The sequence below is a fragment of the Streptopelia decaocto genome (assembly GCF_964273445.1).
Source record: "Streptopelia decaocto genome assembly, chromosome: 7".
Lineage (NCBI taxonomy): Eukaryota > Metazoa > Chordata > Aves > Columbiformes > Columbidae > Streptopelia > Streptopelia decaocto.
In genome coordinates, this window is record NC_138661.1 from 27,263,312 (window position 1) to 27,278,059 (window position 14,748).

The 14,748-nt window shown below is 48.7% G+C and overlaps 2 protein-coding genes across 8 annotated transcripts in view; one reads left to right on the top strand and one right to left on the bottom strand.

Annotated features, from left to right (window-relative positions):
- RALGAPA1 (Ral GTPase activating protein catalytic subunit alpha 1) overlaps nucleotides 1–4,757 on the top strand; it is a 141,060-nt gene extending 136,303 nt beyond the window's left edge. For 6 of the 7 annotated variants that reach the window (XM_082057742.1, XM_082057745.1, XM_082057746.1 and 3 more), the window contains one exon: nucleotides 3,346–4,757. In XM_082057742.1, coding sequence (XP_081913868.1) covers nucleotides 3,346–3,500 — 155 coding nt within the window. In that variant the 3' untranslated portion in view covers nucleotides 3,501–4,757. Of the gene's footprint in view, nucleotides 1–1,648; nucleotides 1,764–3,345 lie in introns of all 7 variants that reach the window. The other variant, XM_082057748.1, reaches the window with a different exon arrangement.
- A 2,215-nt stretch (nucleotides 4,758–6,972) lies between these two features.
- Nucleotides 6,973–8,367, bottom strand: INSM2 (INSM transcriptional repressor 2; the record flags this gene model as incomplete). Its single annotated transcript, XM_082059131.1, has 1 exon — nucleotides 6,973–8,367. The coding sequence occupies one exon, from the start codon at nucleotides 8,365–8,367 to the stop codon at nucleotides 6,973–6,975; it is 1,395 nt and encodes a 464-aa protein (XP_081915257.1).
- Nucleotides 8,368–14,748: the final 6,381 nt, after the last annotated feature.

Genomic DNA, 14,748 nt, shown 5'->3' on the forward strand with positions numbered 1-14,748 from the left:
TTGATCCAGACAACAAGGTGTGATAAAGCTAGCCTTACTGAGAGCAGTCTTGCCATGCAGCACCCTATCTTAACATCAGCACCCTGTCAGGCTTCTGCTCACTGAATTTTTCACCTCTTTGAAAGCCAGAACTGACGAGCGAAATGAGTCATGCCAACGTGTGTGTTATGATACGTCCAGGTTCTTCCACCTCACCTCACTTCTAAATCAGTCTCTGTGTACTTAGGATTCCATTTTACATTGAAATAGTTAATTTCTGAGTCAAACAACCAACGTACTATTAGAATATCCTAAAGACTTCAAGTGGAGTGGGAAAAGGTCACATTTCAACTTTGTTGATCCACCTCCTTGTTCAGAAGCAATTGAAACGGCTTTACATGTTGATACCAAAATATCATAGCTCATCAGGCTATTATATTTGTCACTTGGCAAGCCTAAGAGATTAAAAATACGGATCACTTCCTGACATTTTTCAAACTCTTAAAAATCCTAATACATCTATTTTGTTTATTTTGATAGAACTTTCTGGTTCTAGGTAAACTGTCAATAAAGCCCTCTTAATTTAACCTCATTTTTATGGTTTGGATAACTAAACATTTCGTTGTATAGAGAGATAAAGATAAAACATTTTACACTGAAGATTTTAAAACTGAAGGGGAAACAAAACCTGCAAACTTTCTATACAGCACATTCAATATCCATGTGTGTGTATGTGAGTATGTATGTATATATAGTTATATATGCTTATCTAAAATCCAAAGAAATTGAGTTTATAATCAGTCTGTTGATTTCTGTCAGACTTTACATATATTTTAAGTGCCATTATTCTTCACTCTTCTAGTGTGATATGTTCAGATGTGAAAATCACTTTACATGACTTCTGTTCCTCAATAGTCAGATTGTTAAAAAAATGGGATTGCATCTGAGTCTGTGCTTCTGTCTGCAGTAATTAGGAACAAAATTTTAAGATACAACCAGAATAATACCTTAATTAAAATAACAGGGATAGAGGGGAAGAGTTAAAGTTTTCTTTATCCATCCCATGATAAAATTTCACACCAGGGTTTGACTCTTTGATGCAGACTAACTAGCTTAAATACTCTGTTGATTTCAGGAGTCTCATGTTGAGACTGGCTGTAATTTTACCATATTTAATACTGTGAAACAGCTGGGGAGCAGAAGCCATATATCGAGTTGCCATTTGTTTTTCCTTCTTGATTGTGTGTATGTGTGTGAGTATTTAACTGTTTCCACAGACTTTAAGCAAGCATTTCAGACAATGTTTAGGGTGTATCTCAGTTGCTATGAATAAGGTTGCTGGATCTGGATAATGTTATAGAATTCTTTTCTTTCTCTTTCTCTTTCTTTTTTTTTTTTTCTTTTAATGCTTAGTTGGTAAGTATGACGCCGGATTTCAGACCTGTTGCTTCATTGCACATAACTAACTCATCACTCTCTTTAACCTGTAGCATGAGCAGCAATTGCATAATGAAATTCGAAATTCTGTTTTCTGTGCTCATCTGTTAATACCCTTCAATCTCTGCGGTTCGTGTCTCATATCTCACACCTGTTATCTTTTATCTTTTCTCCCCCCCTCCTCACTTCTTTCCACTCCTCCTTCCTCATCACTTCTTCATTCTCAACAAAGAAAGAAATGCTGTGATATTTCTTCTCCTTCCAAAACCTCCACTAGAAAGCATTGGCCACATCAAGGTAAAAGGCAAAGGCTTGAAACGGAAGGTCTTTCACGCTAGCTGTGAATGGTATGCTGTGCAAAACAACAACGGTTATTTTCTGTTCTCTAACTTCCGCCATTCAAAATGCTTTAATTCCTTGTAAAATTAGAACAAGATAGAATTTCAGAAAATGAGAGTGCATGTTTCCCTGCCTGCCTTTTTCTGTAAGGCACGGTGAGTCAGGCATTATCATGCTTTTCCAGATTGTTTGGCAATGAAGTACCTAGGTCATGAACAGAATTACTGTCAGCAGCTAGGAACAAATAACAGCCCTTTCTCCTCCCTGTACCTTCGATGGGTCGTGTCAGTTTGGAAAAGACAGAAAGCACCGTGCCGTCTCTGTGGAGCAGGCAGGTGATGGACCAGGCGTGGAGGATGGTCAGGTCACTAAATCACTGAGCTTTATGACAATACATTTTAAATTTATTCTCAGGCTTCTTACTTGATGACCTCATTTTATTTTAGAGGAGCCTTTTGAAGTAAAACATGATCAGTTCTGAATGGTTTTTGCACCTCTTACATATGAAATGTATACTGAGGAGAGAGATCTTCAATTCTGATTATTGCATTAAAATTTTAAAGAATTACCTGTAATAGCATGATGTGGAAAATAATAGCAAGTGATATTCTGTCTTAGTGAAGTCAGCAGGGGTGTCCTCCTTGACTTCTGCAGAACTGAGCTTCTGTCCGTAATTTATACAGGTCAGAGATGATCAGTGGCAACTAAGGGAGAGTTCAATCAGGCTGTCAGTCTCTCTAAACGGCTAATTATAGTGCAGTTTAGTTGTGTGGATGTGAGTTCATAGTGTTAATTTTCTGTACAGGGGAAGGAGAATGCAAATTTGATTTCATGTTTTCTCCTTTTCCTTTTTTATCTTTATGGAAGAAAGTTTGGAGATGGGCTGTTTGGAAGGGAAGAGCCTTGTCCTCTTTCAGACTCAGAGCTCGCTGGAGTGTATCTCTGGGCACTGGGCTATGGAACTACACACCCTTATCTCAAATTCATCTTGTTCCTTTTACAAAGAAACGTTAACATATAGTGCATCCAGTTAGTATGATCTGTTCAAGCTTCTGCCTTGTGGGCTCTGTAGAAATTTGCCTTTTGAAGCACTGACTAAAGTTGGGATGGGAGATGTTTTGCTCTCCTGGTTGGCCCCTGATTCACTCCACCTCTTTAGCTGCATTCCTAGAGCTCCCTTCATGCACAACCAGCTGTTAACCTTCATGTTCTCATTAAAGACTGGATCCTTCTGGGTTGTGGTTTGAATAATGACTCCCTATCCCTGCGAGGGAACTGGAGGTGTTTGTTCTCCCAGCTAGCAGGAAAACATCACCCACTTCAGTGCTGCCTCAGTTGCTGAGGGCAAGGGTTTCCTGCAGTCCTGTAGCTCAGTGGTTTCTGGCATCACCTTTTCTCTAGAGGTGGATTTGTGGCAGGTGCCAGCCTCACATGCAGTACCGTCACCCACAGCTGGTAAAGGGTTAGGAGATGCTGTGGGGATGACAGCAGCACTGAAATTCCTCTCTGCCCCTTGTGAATTGAATAGCTTCCCATGCTGGGAGCATGGCTGGTGGCACTGACCGATCTGGTTCTTGCTGTCCTCTGCAGGCTTCTGCCCAGAGACTCAGCTGGGAGAAACTCCAGCAGCAGCAACAGCGCAGGTGGATGGAACAGACTTAGCCTCTCCAATGTCTCCTCGGACTAGCAAGAGCCGCATGTCCATGAAACTGCGCCGCTCCTCTGGCTCAGCCAACAAGTCCTAAGTGGCGAGATGCCCTCAGCTTCCCTAGTGAGCAGCGACTGGCCACCCTTCCCGCAGCGACTCACCGCGTCCCCTCGCAGGATAACGTCTCTCATGTGTGTGTGCCCCTCCCTGCGTACCCCTGGTCTGTATGTTTATTTTAAAGTGACACTGGAATTTTACTTTAGTATTTTAGCCTTTGGGTTTTTTTTAATCAAATTCCAGGTTGCCTTTATTTTTATTGTATTTTGGTTTGGTTTTGTTTGTTTGCTTGTTTGTTTGTTTTGTTTTAGAGTGCAGTTTGTACTCTGCACCTTTTACCTTCCAGGATGATTACGATATCTTAACAGTAGTCATTTTTAACGCTGGTTGATCTGTAGTCATGTATGGAATTGGAGACTGCAGTTGGATTACACTGTATTTATTGTGCCCCATTGCAATTTTCTCTGTAACAAAGAAAGAAATATGTACAACTTGAAAATGAATATACAGTTCTAAATTGAAGTTGCATTTGTAAAGTCTTTGTCAGATGTCACAATGGTAATGCACAGGATGTGTACAGATTATTTATGTTAAAAATTAAATAGTTCAACGGCCTTTCAAGCATTACAGAGTCCAAATGAAATAACTTGCTCATAGCACCAACTCTTCACAAAGCAACATATCATTTCATAATTCTGCAGGTGATGCCATAATCTATGCCAGAAAAACAGAAAAAAAAAAATCACTGTGCTGAAATTCTACTTATGCTTGGCTTCCAAATATTTTTATAATGTTTGCTTTTTCCAAGTGGTATCAATAGTAAATGCCATCAAGTTTCATGGGTTTTAGACTTTATCACTGGGCTGGTGGGTCTACATGTATATTCTTGTTTCTTACATTAAAAAAAAAATAAAAGGCACTTTCCTGATAGAAAATCATTGCTCTGATGCTGTGTGCTAGGGAAGAAAAGGGAACATGCACCAGGAGCCTGGCCTGACATGCTGGCGATTGCAGTCCTGTGAGTGCAGATTAGTGCACGCGTTCCACCCACCCAGAGATATTTTCCAACCGAAGATGAAATGCTCACATTTTGAGTCTGGCAAACAACAAAAAGCTGTTGACAAAATGTAGCATGACATCAGTACTAACTGCATGTGTAAATATATCATATGGGCAACAATAAAAAGATAAATTATGTATTGTCATTCATGTAGTATCTACGAATTTGTAATGGTTGAAGAGAAAACATGCTATTTAATAATACAATAAAATTATTCTTACCACCTTTTGTATATGAGTCATTGACCTCTGTGATTAGTCTTACTCCAGTTTATAGAATAGCGTATTACATGTGGAGCAGTTAAGTGCAATACACAGTTTTCAGTTAAGCGCGATACACAGTTTTCATTGTATTAAAAAGTACACGCAAGTTCTTAGGAGCTCTTTCCTAACCCATTGCAAGAATGCCATGCTGAAAACTTTTCCCCAGATCTGGTAAATACGATACATGTTGCTCCGCAGGTAACGCAAAGCACAGGACATTCCCTTCTGCAGGCTGGTTGCTTGAATGCTAATTGTAGGAACAGTTAATAATCATCAGGTTTCTGTGGTCCGGAGTGCTTCGTCTTTGACTGTACAAGTGGAGAAAGGAGAGCAATGGTTTAAAAAAACGTAGTGACCTCCAGGGAAGAACTCATTTAATGGCATAAACGGGCATTTTTACCAACGTCCCCGTTACAAACAAATGACGGAAAAATCCACAACTTAAAATAACATGCTTTATTTCTGGCATATGATGAGAGCGAGCTGTGTGTTTAGCCTCCTTCATCAGGCGGCAAACCTTGGCTGCTTTAGGTTATATTGTATTAATCCATTTGTCCAGGTCCTAGAACTAAAATGAGAAAGTCCATGAAGCTAATTTAAAATAAAGCACTTATTGCTTGCTTTCAGCCTTTGGGCATGATACACGTGAATCTTTTGTTGTGTGCAACAAAATATAAAACCAGAAATAATTGCTTTACAGGATGCTAATCAAAAGATGGAAATATTTTGCGTGCTTATTTCAGAGAGTTAGAACAAAGGCTACAGCTGGGATCAATTTGGTTGTTCAGAAATCACCAGCTGACCCGTTTTGCCCTACTGAATTCAAGGAAGGTGTGAGCTTTGTTTTAAATCCTTTATTGAATTTGTTTGCCCTTATTTTTGGCTTCATCTGTTATCACATTTAGAAACAATCACCCATGCGTGAGAAGAATAAATAAATAAATAGGTAAATAAATAAACACCAGCTGAAATGTCAGTAGCTACTAAACTCAACAGTATTTCAAAGCATTTGGGCAGAACACCATTAAAGCCAGGGAATACACACCGTGGGTTGCTTTGCTAAAGGTAGGTCTCCTGAGGGAGAAGGAAGGTAGCCTGTCATCCGCACTTCAGCAACATATCAAATGACTGTTTCATGTTCTAGTTCCAGCTGTGCACAAGACTCAGAGGAGCTCACGTCAACAGCACAGCTCACGGGGCGGAGGGGATGGAGGCCACCCAAAAAGGCCAGGTACAGCCAGGGACCCTCTGCCTGCCCAAACACAGGGGCTGGCAGGGCCACACGCTGCCCAGTCTGGCGACACCGAACTGCGCTTCTTGCCATTTTCCGTGCCGCACTAAGGACACACTAAGGGAGCGGGTTTCTGAAACGGGCAGCTGCCGGAGACATGCGTTTTGCCTGCTGCACGGTCGCTGGAGTACAGAAACACAGAGTAAGCGGGAGATGCGTACTTAGCTATAGAAGAACAACACCTTGTCTTTTAATTAAGCAGACAGCACGATTAATTTTCCATACTTTTTGCTAGCTATTATATGACTTGACATTGACTTAATATGAACATTTACCTTCTCGACTATCTTAGTACAGAGTACAACAAACAAAACACCTCACAATAACTTAAATGTTGAAGCTTGGGGGCTAAGGCTATTAAAACAAGGTCACTAGATCAGGCTCCTTTTCTCACGAAAAATAATTCCTCTCTTTAAATATCGTATATACAGTTGTACTTCTATCCTGGGACCGAGAGTAGCTACGGAAGATGTACTTTCCGTGGGCCGACACCCACCGCCCTGGCATTGCCCGCATCCCGGCAGATGCCGGCAGGGCCCGGATCCTCGGGTGCTGCCGCCAGCCTGGGGCCGTATCCGCCCGCCAGGCGACCCCCGCTGCCCCGGCAGCTGGCGGGCAGCGCTGCTCTCCCGCCCTTGCGGGGCTCGGCAACAACGCTGCCGGCCGGATCCGCGGCGGCGCCGGTACTGCCCGTCGACTAAACCTTCTGCCGTACTGAAAGCGGGGCAAGTTTCGCTGCCCGTCGGGCGAGGAGGCGAGGGAGCGCCGGAGTCCGCGGATGACTCCTCTGCCTTGGTAGCCGTGAGTACCGCGACTTTCCATAGGAATTACAGCGTGGACAGGACTCGCTCGGCTCGCCAGGGCTCCCGGAGCAATCCCATCGGGGGCGGCTGCGGGCCTAGCAGCCCGGCCGGACTGGCACCTGGAGCAGTAGGACCTGCCTGCTCTCCGGCGGGTGGCACTTGCTGGCGTGCCGCGCCAGCCCGGGCGCGCTGAAGAAGGTGGCGGGGCAGTGCTTGCAGGGGAAGCCCTGGCGCTCGCCGCCCGCCGCGCCGCCCTCGGGGGGCCCGGCCGGCGGCGGCAGCAGCAGCTCTTCGCGCACGGCGTGCCACAGCCGGTGCTTGTCCCTGATGTCCGCCGAGGGGAAGCGGGCGCCGCAGAGGTGGCAGGCGAAGGCGAGCTGCCCGCGCTCCGGCGGGCCGTAGGCGGCGGGCCGCGCCGCCCCGTGGGTGCCCAGGTGCTTGCGGAGGTAGGCTTGCCGCCGGAACCGCTTCTGGCAGCAGGGGCAGGCGAACGCCTCCCCGCCGGGGCCGCCGCCGGGGCCAGGAGCGGCAGCGCCGCCGGGAGCGGGGCCGGGGGCAGCCGGGGCGCCGCTGGCGCTGTCCGCGCCGCCGCGGTGCTGACGGGGCGGCGGCGGCTGGGGCGGGGTCGCGGCGGGGCCGCGGGGCCGCCGCTCGGGGCTGTTCTCCTTGCCCGGCGGGACGGCGGTGGCGGAGCCGTCGGCGCTGGGGCCGGGCCGCGGCTTGTGCCAGCGGCGGTGCGAGGCCAGGTTGGCGGGGCAGCTGAAGATCTTGTGGCACTCGGGGCAGCGGTACTCGACGCGCACGATGCGGGAGCAGCGGTGCTGGGCCAGCGCCAGCGGGTCCGCGTACTGCTCCTTGCACAGCTGGCAGATGAACTCGCCCAGCGGCGTGCGCCCCGCCGGCGGCCCCGGCCGGCCCTCGGGTCCCTCCTCTTTGATGCGCAGCCCTAGAACGGGCGAGGTGGTCACCTCGTCGGCGAAGCTCAGCTTCCGCGTGGCCTTGGCCTTCTTGGCCGGCGCCTTTGCCCGCGACGGCCGCTTCAGCGCGGGCACCGGCGGCGGGGCCGGCAGCGGCGTGCGGGGCTGCAGCAGCAGCTTCTCGGCGGGCGGGAAGGAGGCGGCCAGGGGGAAGGACTCGGCGGAGGCGGGGGAGCTGAGGCACCGCTCGAAGAGAGCCGCCCGCGGCCCCGCGGCGCTGCAGGGTCCTGCGGCCCCCCAAGTGGCCGGCCCCTCCGGCGGAGCGAGCCCGGGGCCGCCGCCGCCGCCGCCGGCGGGCCACGTCGCGGGGCAAGCGGCGGCGGCGCCCTCCTCCTCCTCGACTTCCTCCTCCTCCTCGGCCCCCTGCCTGGCGACGGGGCTGCCCCCGGCGGCGGGCGGCGGGAGCGGTGGCGGGGCGGGCGACGGATCCCGGTCCGGGTCCCGTTCCCGGGGGCGCGCCCGGTAGGAGCTGCCGGGGCGCCGGCTGCGCTTGACGAGGAAGCCGCGCGGCATGGCGGGGCGGCGGGCGCCACCGGCCCGCCCGGCCTTTATACCCCCGGCGCCCGCTCCCGCCCGGGCGTCATCCTCCCTCCGGCGGCGGCGGCCAATGAGGAGTTGGGGCCGGCACTGGCGGCGGGGGGAGGCGGCGGCCGGGCCGGGGCTCCCCGCTGCCGGGGCGGGCGCGCTCGGTCTGCGGGGACGGGCGGGGTGTCCCCGGGAGCGCACCCGGCGGCGCGGAGCCGGGAGAAACTGCGCCCTGTGGGACCGAGAGAGGTGTGGGACCGGGAGCGTGGGTCTGAGACGGGAGAGACCCCGCGCCGGGGCACGGCCGCAGCCCCTCGGCCGAGGGGCCGAGCAGGGTTCCTGCAGGAGCATCTCTAGATGCTGCTGATGGGTGTTTTTGCCAGGAATATCCATCCACCACTGGGGCCGGGACGGGCCGCCCTCCACGTCTTTCCTCCGAAGGGAGTGAAGGCTGGGAGCCTGCTCCATCCTTCCACACTGCCACATCAAGAGTTTTTCCACAAGTCGCCAGAAAGATCTTGTATTAAGGTGAGGTCCTCCTGCAAGAGGAGAATTGCCACGGCCGATCAGAATGCCACATCCCTCATCTAAGTAACGGCTTGTGGCAGCTTCACCCATGGGCAGCCTCCTGAGCCCAGAGGAGGCAAGACTGGATTACGGTGCCACAAAATGCAAAAGAGCCAAAACCTGCCCCCTCCACCCTCCCCTGCTGTAGTTCCTGCCTCGTTTGTGGATGCTGTGAGCCTCAGTGGCAGCTTGCACATCCCTGAAGCAAGGCAGTAGTTGTGTTTGCTAAACCAGTAATCGCCTTTTTAGAAATGCTGTTGTTCCAGTAGGGAATGACGTGCACTTGCAGCGGGTTGTCAGCACTGCGTGTTACCAGCCTCTCCTGTTTGATTTCTCATTTATCCGAGTCCGGTTTGGGGGGCAGGACAGTGCTGTCCCACCCGGAGATCTGGTGCTCGCAGTGTGCACAAGATGGCGTGCCATTGAAAATGAACAGCCCAGCGCCTTGCTCCATCACCTGCCCGGGGACAGACACCCCTTGCCACAGTAGTACGGTCCAGCTCATGGTGTTGGGAGAATTCTCCAACAGGAGAAATTAGGAGAGCACTGGGAAAAAGTCAGCACCTCTAGATCTCAGGGCTTTCCAGAAGTGTCAAGAAAGATTTGAAGCCTTCGTACAAGAACAGAACTTGCCCCACCTGCTCAAAATGCTCAACCACTTGTCTGTATAAGTGCTCTGATTATATTTGCTTAGTGAAGTTTTAATCATGTTTTACATTACTCTCCTCTCCCATTTTCCTCCATTTTCATGGTCACACTGAATTTTAGATTAGATTATAGACTGTGTGTTAGCACAAACTGCTGTAATTGGGACCGATGAGCCACGCTGAAGTGCCGTTAGGTTACTCCTCTGACTGGCTGCATGATTTTTGCCTAATATTTGGGTTGACCTTTGTAACTGGGACTTCCCCAGCTACATTTCTCACTGGATGACTGGATCTCTGGTTACAGATCCACTATTTTACACTGTTCCTCCAAGCGACATGAGAATAGTTCTTTCAGTTTCCCCTCATAGGGAAATGTTCCTATTAATATTTCATTTGCTTTTGCCACATTCACCATGATTTGGTGAGAGTCTGTGCTTCCCCCATGCTCCACAGTGCCTTCACAGCCCAGCCTGCTTGCAGCCTTCTCCATCTGCCTCCAGTTTGCTGTAGGTTTCCAAGGTGGGACCCAAAACTGCAGAACCTATCATCTCACCATTGCTCTTGCTGCAGCACATGCCAGCACCTGCAGATCTTGGCAGGCATTGGAACAGGCTGCCCAGGGAAGTGGTGGATTCACCATCCCTGGAGGGGTTTAAAAGACATGTAGATGAGGTTCTTAGGGACATGGTTTAGTGACAGTTTTGGGTTAAGAGTTGAACTCTATGATCTTGAGGATCTTTTCCAACCAAAATGATTCTATGATTAGTTCCCTCACATAGCTGAGAGTGCAGCACTTAGCCTGCCTGAACATCATAGAGCAGGGGAACTTTATTTAAGGTTGAGGCTTTCCTAAGCAGGGAATTGAACAATGTCATTGCTCCTGATCTCACACTGCGTTCTCTACAATCTGATAAAATCAGGTTGGACTTGATCAAACATACTGGCCACTTAAGTATGACAGTCATCCTTGGATAACCTTAGATTAACCAAAGGGTTAATCCCATGGTAAATAGAAAATCAAACCTCTACTGGAAAAATGTGATAGCTGGTGGGGAGCTAGTGGGATGAGAACAAGAAGAACCAGTTCCTCCTCAGACCATTCCCTCCTTTCTGGTTGGGGCTGAATGCTGGTGTGTTAGGGAACAGGAATGAGAGTGGCACGGCTCTACCTCCCTTTTGGCAGAAGCTTCCTGTTTTGTGTGAAGGGACTTTTGTATATAACCTTATGGCTAAAATAAGTCTGTGAGACCCATTCAAGCTTTGTCAAGATTCAACCATCAGAGTCAACAATGGCTGAATCAACCTCTTGAGGACTTTCCAAAGCGAGGACAGACTTTATGTTCTTCCAGCTACCTTCCCCTGTCAGAGCAGAGGGCTCCTGCTGCCTTCAGGAGGATGCTCCATCTGATTGCACAGGAGACTCCAGAGACTACAGCACCATCACCTGGTCACCCAGGTCCTTCTCCGTCCCACCACTCACTGTGGTCCCCAGCTACAAGGTAGGAATCCCTCTGCGCCCAGCCTTGCCATGTCTCCAGCAGAGTCTGGCAGCCAGCGCTGGCTCCTTGACGAACACCTGGGAGCCTGTGCAGACACTGGAGAGGAGATGTAACGTGGTCCCTGAATAAAACATCATCAAGCAAGTGGGCAGCTGCATTTGATGTTTCTGAATAGTCTTGAGGCATAAACAGCCAGAGGAATGTATGACAGCAATCTCAGCTGGGAGGGACAAGGTCTTGGGTGAGGTCTGGTTCTCAGAGAAAAGCCTAAAAATTCTTCTGGGGGCTGAGGGGGCAGGAAAGAAAAAAAGAGAAATGCCTTTGGCCACTTAATAAAAGAAAAAATAACCACAACTTTAAAAAATAAGAGTTAAAAATAAAGTAGAAAAGAACTATAAGCAAAGGATTAAAGAACATTTTTCTCCTTCATGTTTCCCCTCCCCACCACAAAAAAAAAAATGTTGTGGTCGATTTTTTTACATTTCAGATTTTCAAATAAAGTTGACTTTTAAATCTTCCCCGACATCTGGTTTGTAATTAAAGAAGCAGTAAATAGGAGGGAGACAGAAGCTGCCTCAGAAGCCTGTCCTTGATACATGACTCTCCAGCAATATAGTTAGATGAGCGATACCACCCCCAGGCTCCGGCACTTACACAAACAAAATCCAGGCTGTTTTCAGTGGCAGCACAAGCCATTTCATCTTCTCCCTAGAAGGAGGCTGCCAATTACCTTGCTGTGGTTGGGGATTTGATGCTGGTGACAGACATTGAAGGAAACATCTGCATTGTGAGGATATGGATTGTCTAATATAACTGACCTTGCTGGTACCTTAATTGTGTATTGTTTTACCTGAGGACAATCTGCCTCGAGGGGAAAACGATGCTAACAGCTGCTGTGTTTTCTTCATTGCTCAAATATTAACAAAAAGCTTTCTGTAACAGAAGGTAGGAAACACTGTTCTGTGAAGGTGCTCGGGCTAGGGGATTTGAAGCAATATTAAGATACTACAACAACATTCAGCCTTCCTCTTTTTTGTAAATGAAGTGATGCTGCTGGTGTAGCCGCACTGCCATCACTAAGCTGGTATTGGGTGACAGTGGCATTGTGGCTTCTGTCCCTACTCACTAAGCGAGCAGCAGTGTTAGGGCCTGATGCACACCTCCCTGTGCTGGCTCTACCTCACCTCTGCCTGCATTAGCCCATCATGGTGGCACCAGGTCCTCTCCAGGGAGCAGCCCAACATTCCCAAACTCATACAACTCATCTAAGAGTCTCAATGGGACTATTATGATTTTTGTTATTTCATTAAGGATTTCAACTGGGTTTCATCTCGTACCCCACAGGCTGAAGCCATTTGCCATGACAAATTTGCCTGTAATGGAGTTATTTATTGATCTCGCCATGTCGTAAATAGGAAGCTTTAGCTTCCTTCAGTATGAGATACTCAGCAGTCTGTTTCCTACAAACATCGTTATATGTTGTAATTCACTGAAAAAGATACTCCTTGTACAGAAAGGTCATGGTTATTAATTATATGAATAGCAACAGTGGCTTTCAGTGAGGCCGAGTCCCTGCTGCGCTGTGTGCAGATGTACATGCAGATAGCTGGACAGATGTGCATGCAAAGAGAGCAACAACCAAAGAGACAGAAAGATGAGAGAGCAGGAGGTTGGGAGAAGTAAAGCTCCTGAGCTGTGCCTATTCCGCACACTGGGCTGAGCAGCTCTGTGCCAGCCTCCGGTAAAGTGCAGGCAGGACAGAGAAACCTGCAGTTTGCTTAATTTCTTAAAAGAGCTCAATCCAGGAGGCATTTGGAGAGCAGAGAGCAGAATGCAGCCCTCGGAGAACCTCAATCACAAAATACTTTGTTATGGCCATGCTTCATCCTGCTCTTCTTGTGCTGGTGCTGGGGGACATCACATCCTGCAAAACTTGGTGCAGGGAGACAAGCCCACAGGAAAATTGTGACGTTTTTCTTCTCCCTCCCCCCCAATAATTTTTTCATGCTTCTGTGCTGAGGCCAACTTCCTCCATAAAATTCCATTGACTTGGAGGGGCAACAGGTGATTCCCCAGGGCTGTTGCCCAAGACTTTTCTCACATCCCCACTCCATGGTACCCTCCCTACCCCTGCATCCATTTTCTTCGGGTTTCACTGGATTCCCAGTTCCCTCTCCTGCCCAAGCTGCAGGTGGCTCCTGCCAGATGGTGCTATAGCAACTCTGCTTGCCCATGCAAAGGAATGGCAGGAATTACTGAGGGATAAGGTGCGGGTATGTCCTGGCCACTGTAAAGCAGGTGGCAGTGTAGGAGCCACCATTGCCAGCAGCAGTTGCAAAGGTGTGGGTGAAGCACAGGGGGTGGTGATAAGCAATGGGAGGAGGAGAGCAAACCAACAAAAAAAGCTGGCTAGAAGCAACTGGGCAGAGCAGCACCCTAAAGCAACAAGCAGGAAAACTGCATTACAAGGAAATAAACCACATCTGAATTGGGTGCCTGCATCTCACAGAAGCAACAAGGAGGACAACAGCTCCCAAAAGGAAATGCCAATCAACCTCAGTGCAGGGAATATGAAGAACAAGGGCAAAGAAAAGGCAGCATGGAGCCAAAGACCTGCTGCTCTTTTTAGAAAGTGTGTCTCCAGCTTCTGCCATCAGTTGCCCTGCTCATCCCTGGCGTGAGACCTGCCAGACACCTACTGTGTGGAGCAGGGAGGCTGCAGCACTTGCTCTGGAAAGGTGCATCAGGCTGGAGGCTCTGCCTGTCTTTGGTGGCTCAACACCCATAGGCAAGCCATGGGAGCAATGACAAAGCACTCTGCTGGCTGACGAGGTCGAGAAAGGTGAAATGTGGCCATGCCTCAGGATGCTCCATGGCCAAAGCTCCTCTGCAGCTGCGCTGGGAGCCAGCACCTGCCACAGAGGCCAAGGCAAAGAGCAGCACAGAGCTGAAACCATTGCCATTTGCAGACCAAAAAATGGAGCATGAATATAATTGTTTTGAAAATATTTTTTCCAGTTAGGACTTAGTGCCGTTTACTCCAAAGTCAGCCAAAACTCAAGGGACTCAAAACCGGCATCATGCTCTAAGTACTGCAAACAGAAGTCATCCCTAGCCATTGCCTTACAGGATTCTCCAAATACATCTGGTTTGCTTCTTTTGTGACATTTGATTAAAGTCTCACTAACCTGACTATTAATTAAAGTGCTTGGAGGCAAGGCCCAAATTTCACTTCCCCTCCCAAGTTCGCTGGCTCCGTCCTCCTCCTCCTCCTCCTCCAAATATGTTTTGCTATAAATTACTGGCACTGTTCCTGTTGATAGTCAACATAATCAAACATTTGTAAGCATGCTGTCTCTTCAATCTGTTCAGTTGATGCACTTTACCTGATCTTTCATTAAAGTAATCAAAACACTTGCTGTGCCGCGTCTAATGAATGTTGCATGTATGATTAAGTACTTTCATTCATATTGCAAGTTTGATTTAATGTAATCTGCCTTTCAGACAGCCATTAGCCTAGCTCCTGCGTGAATTCGATTAATTGGCTGAATTCTTCCAGATGTCCATTAAGTATTACAGGAATTTCTATGTAAAAACAGCAGGGACTGTCTAGCGGAGAAGCAAACAATGATATGTTATATTGCTGCCATGACTTA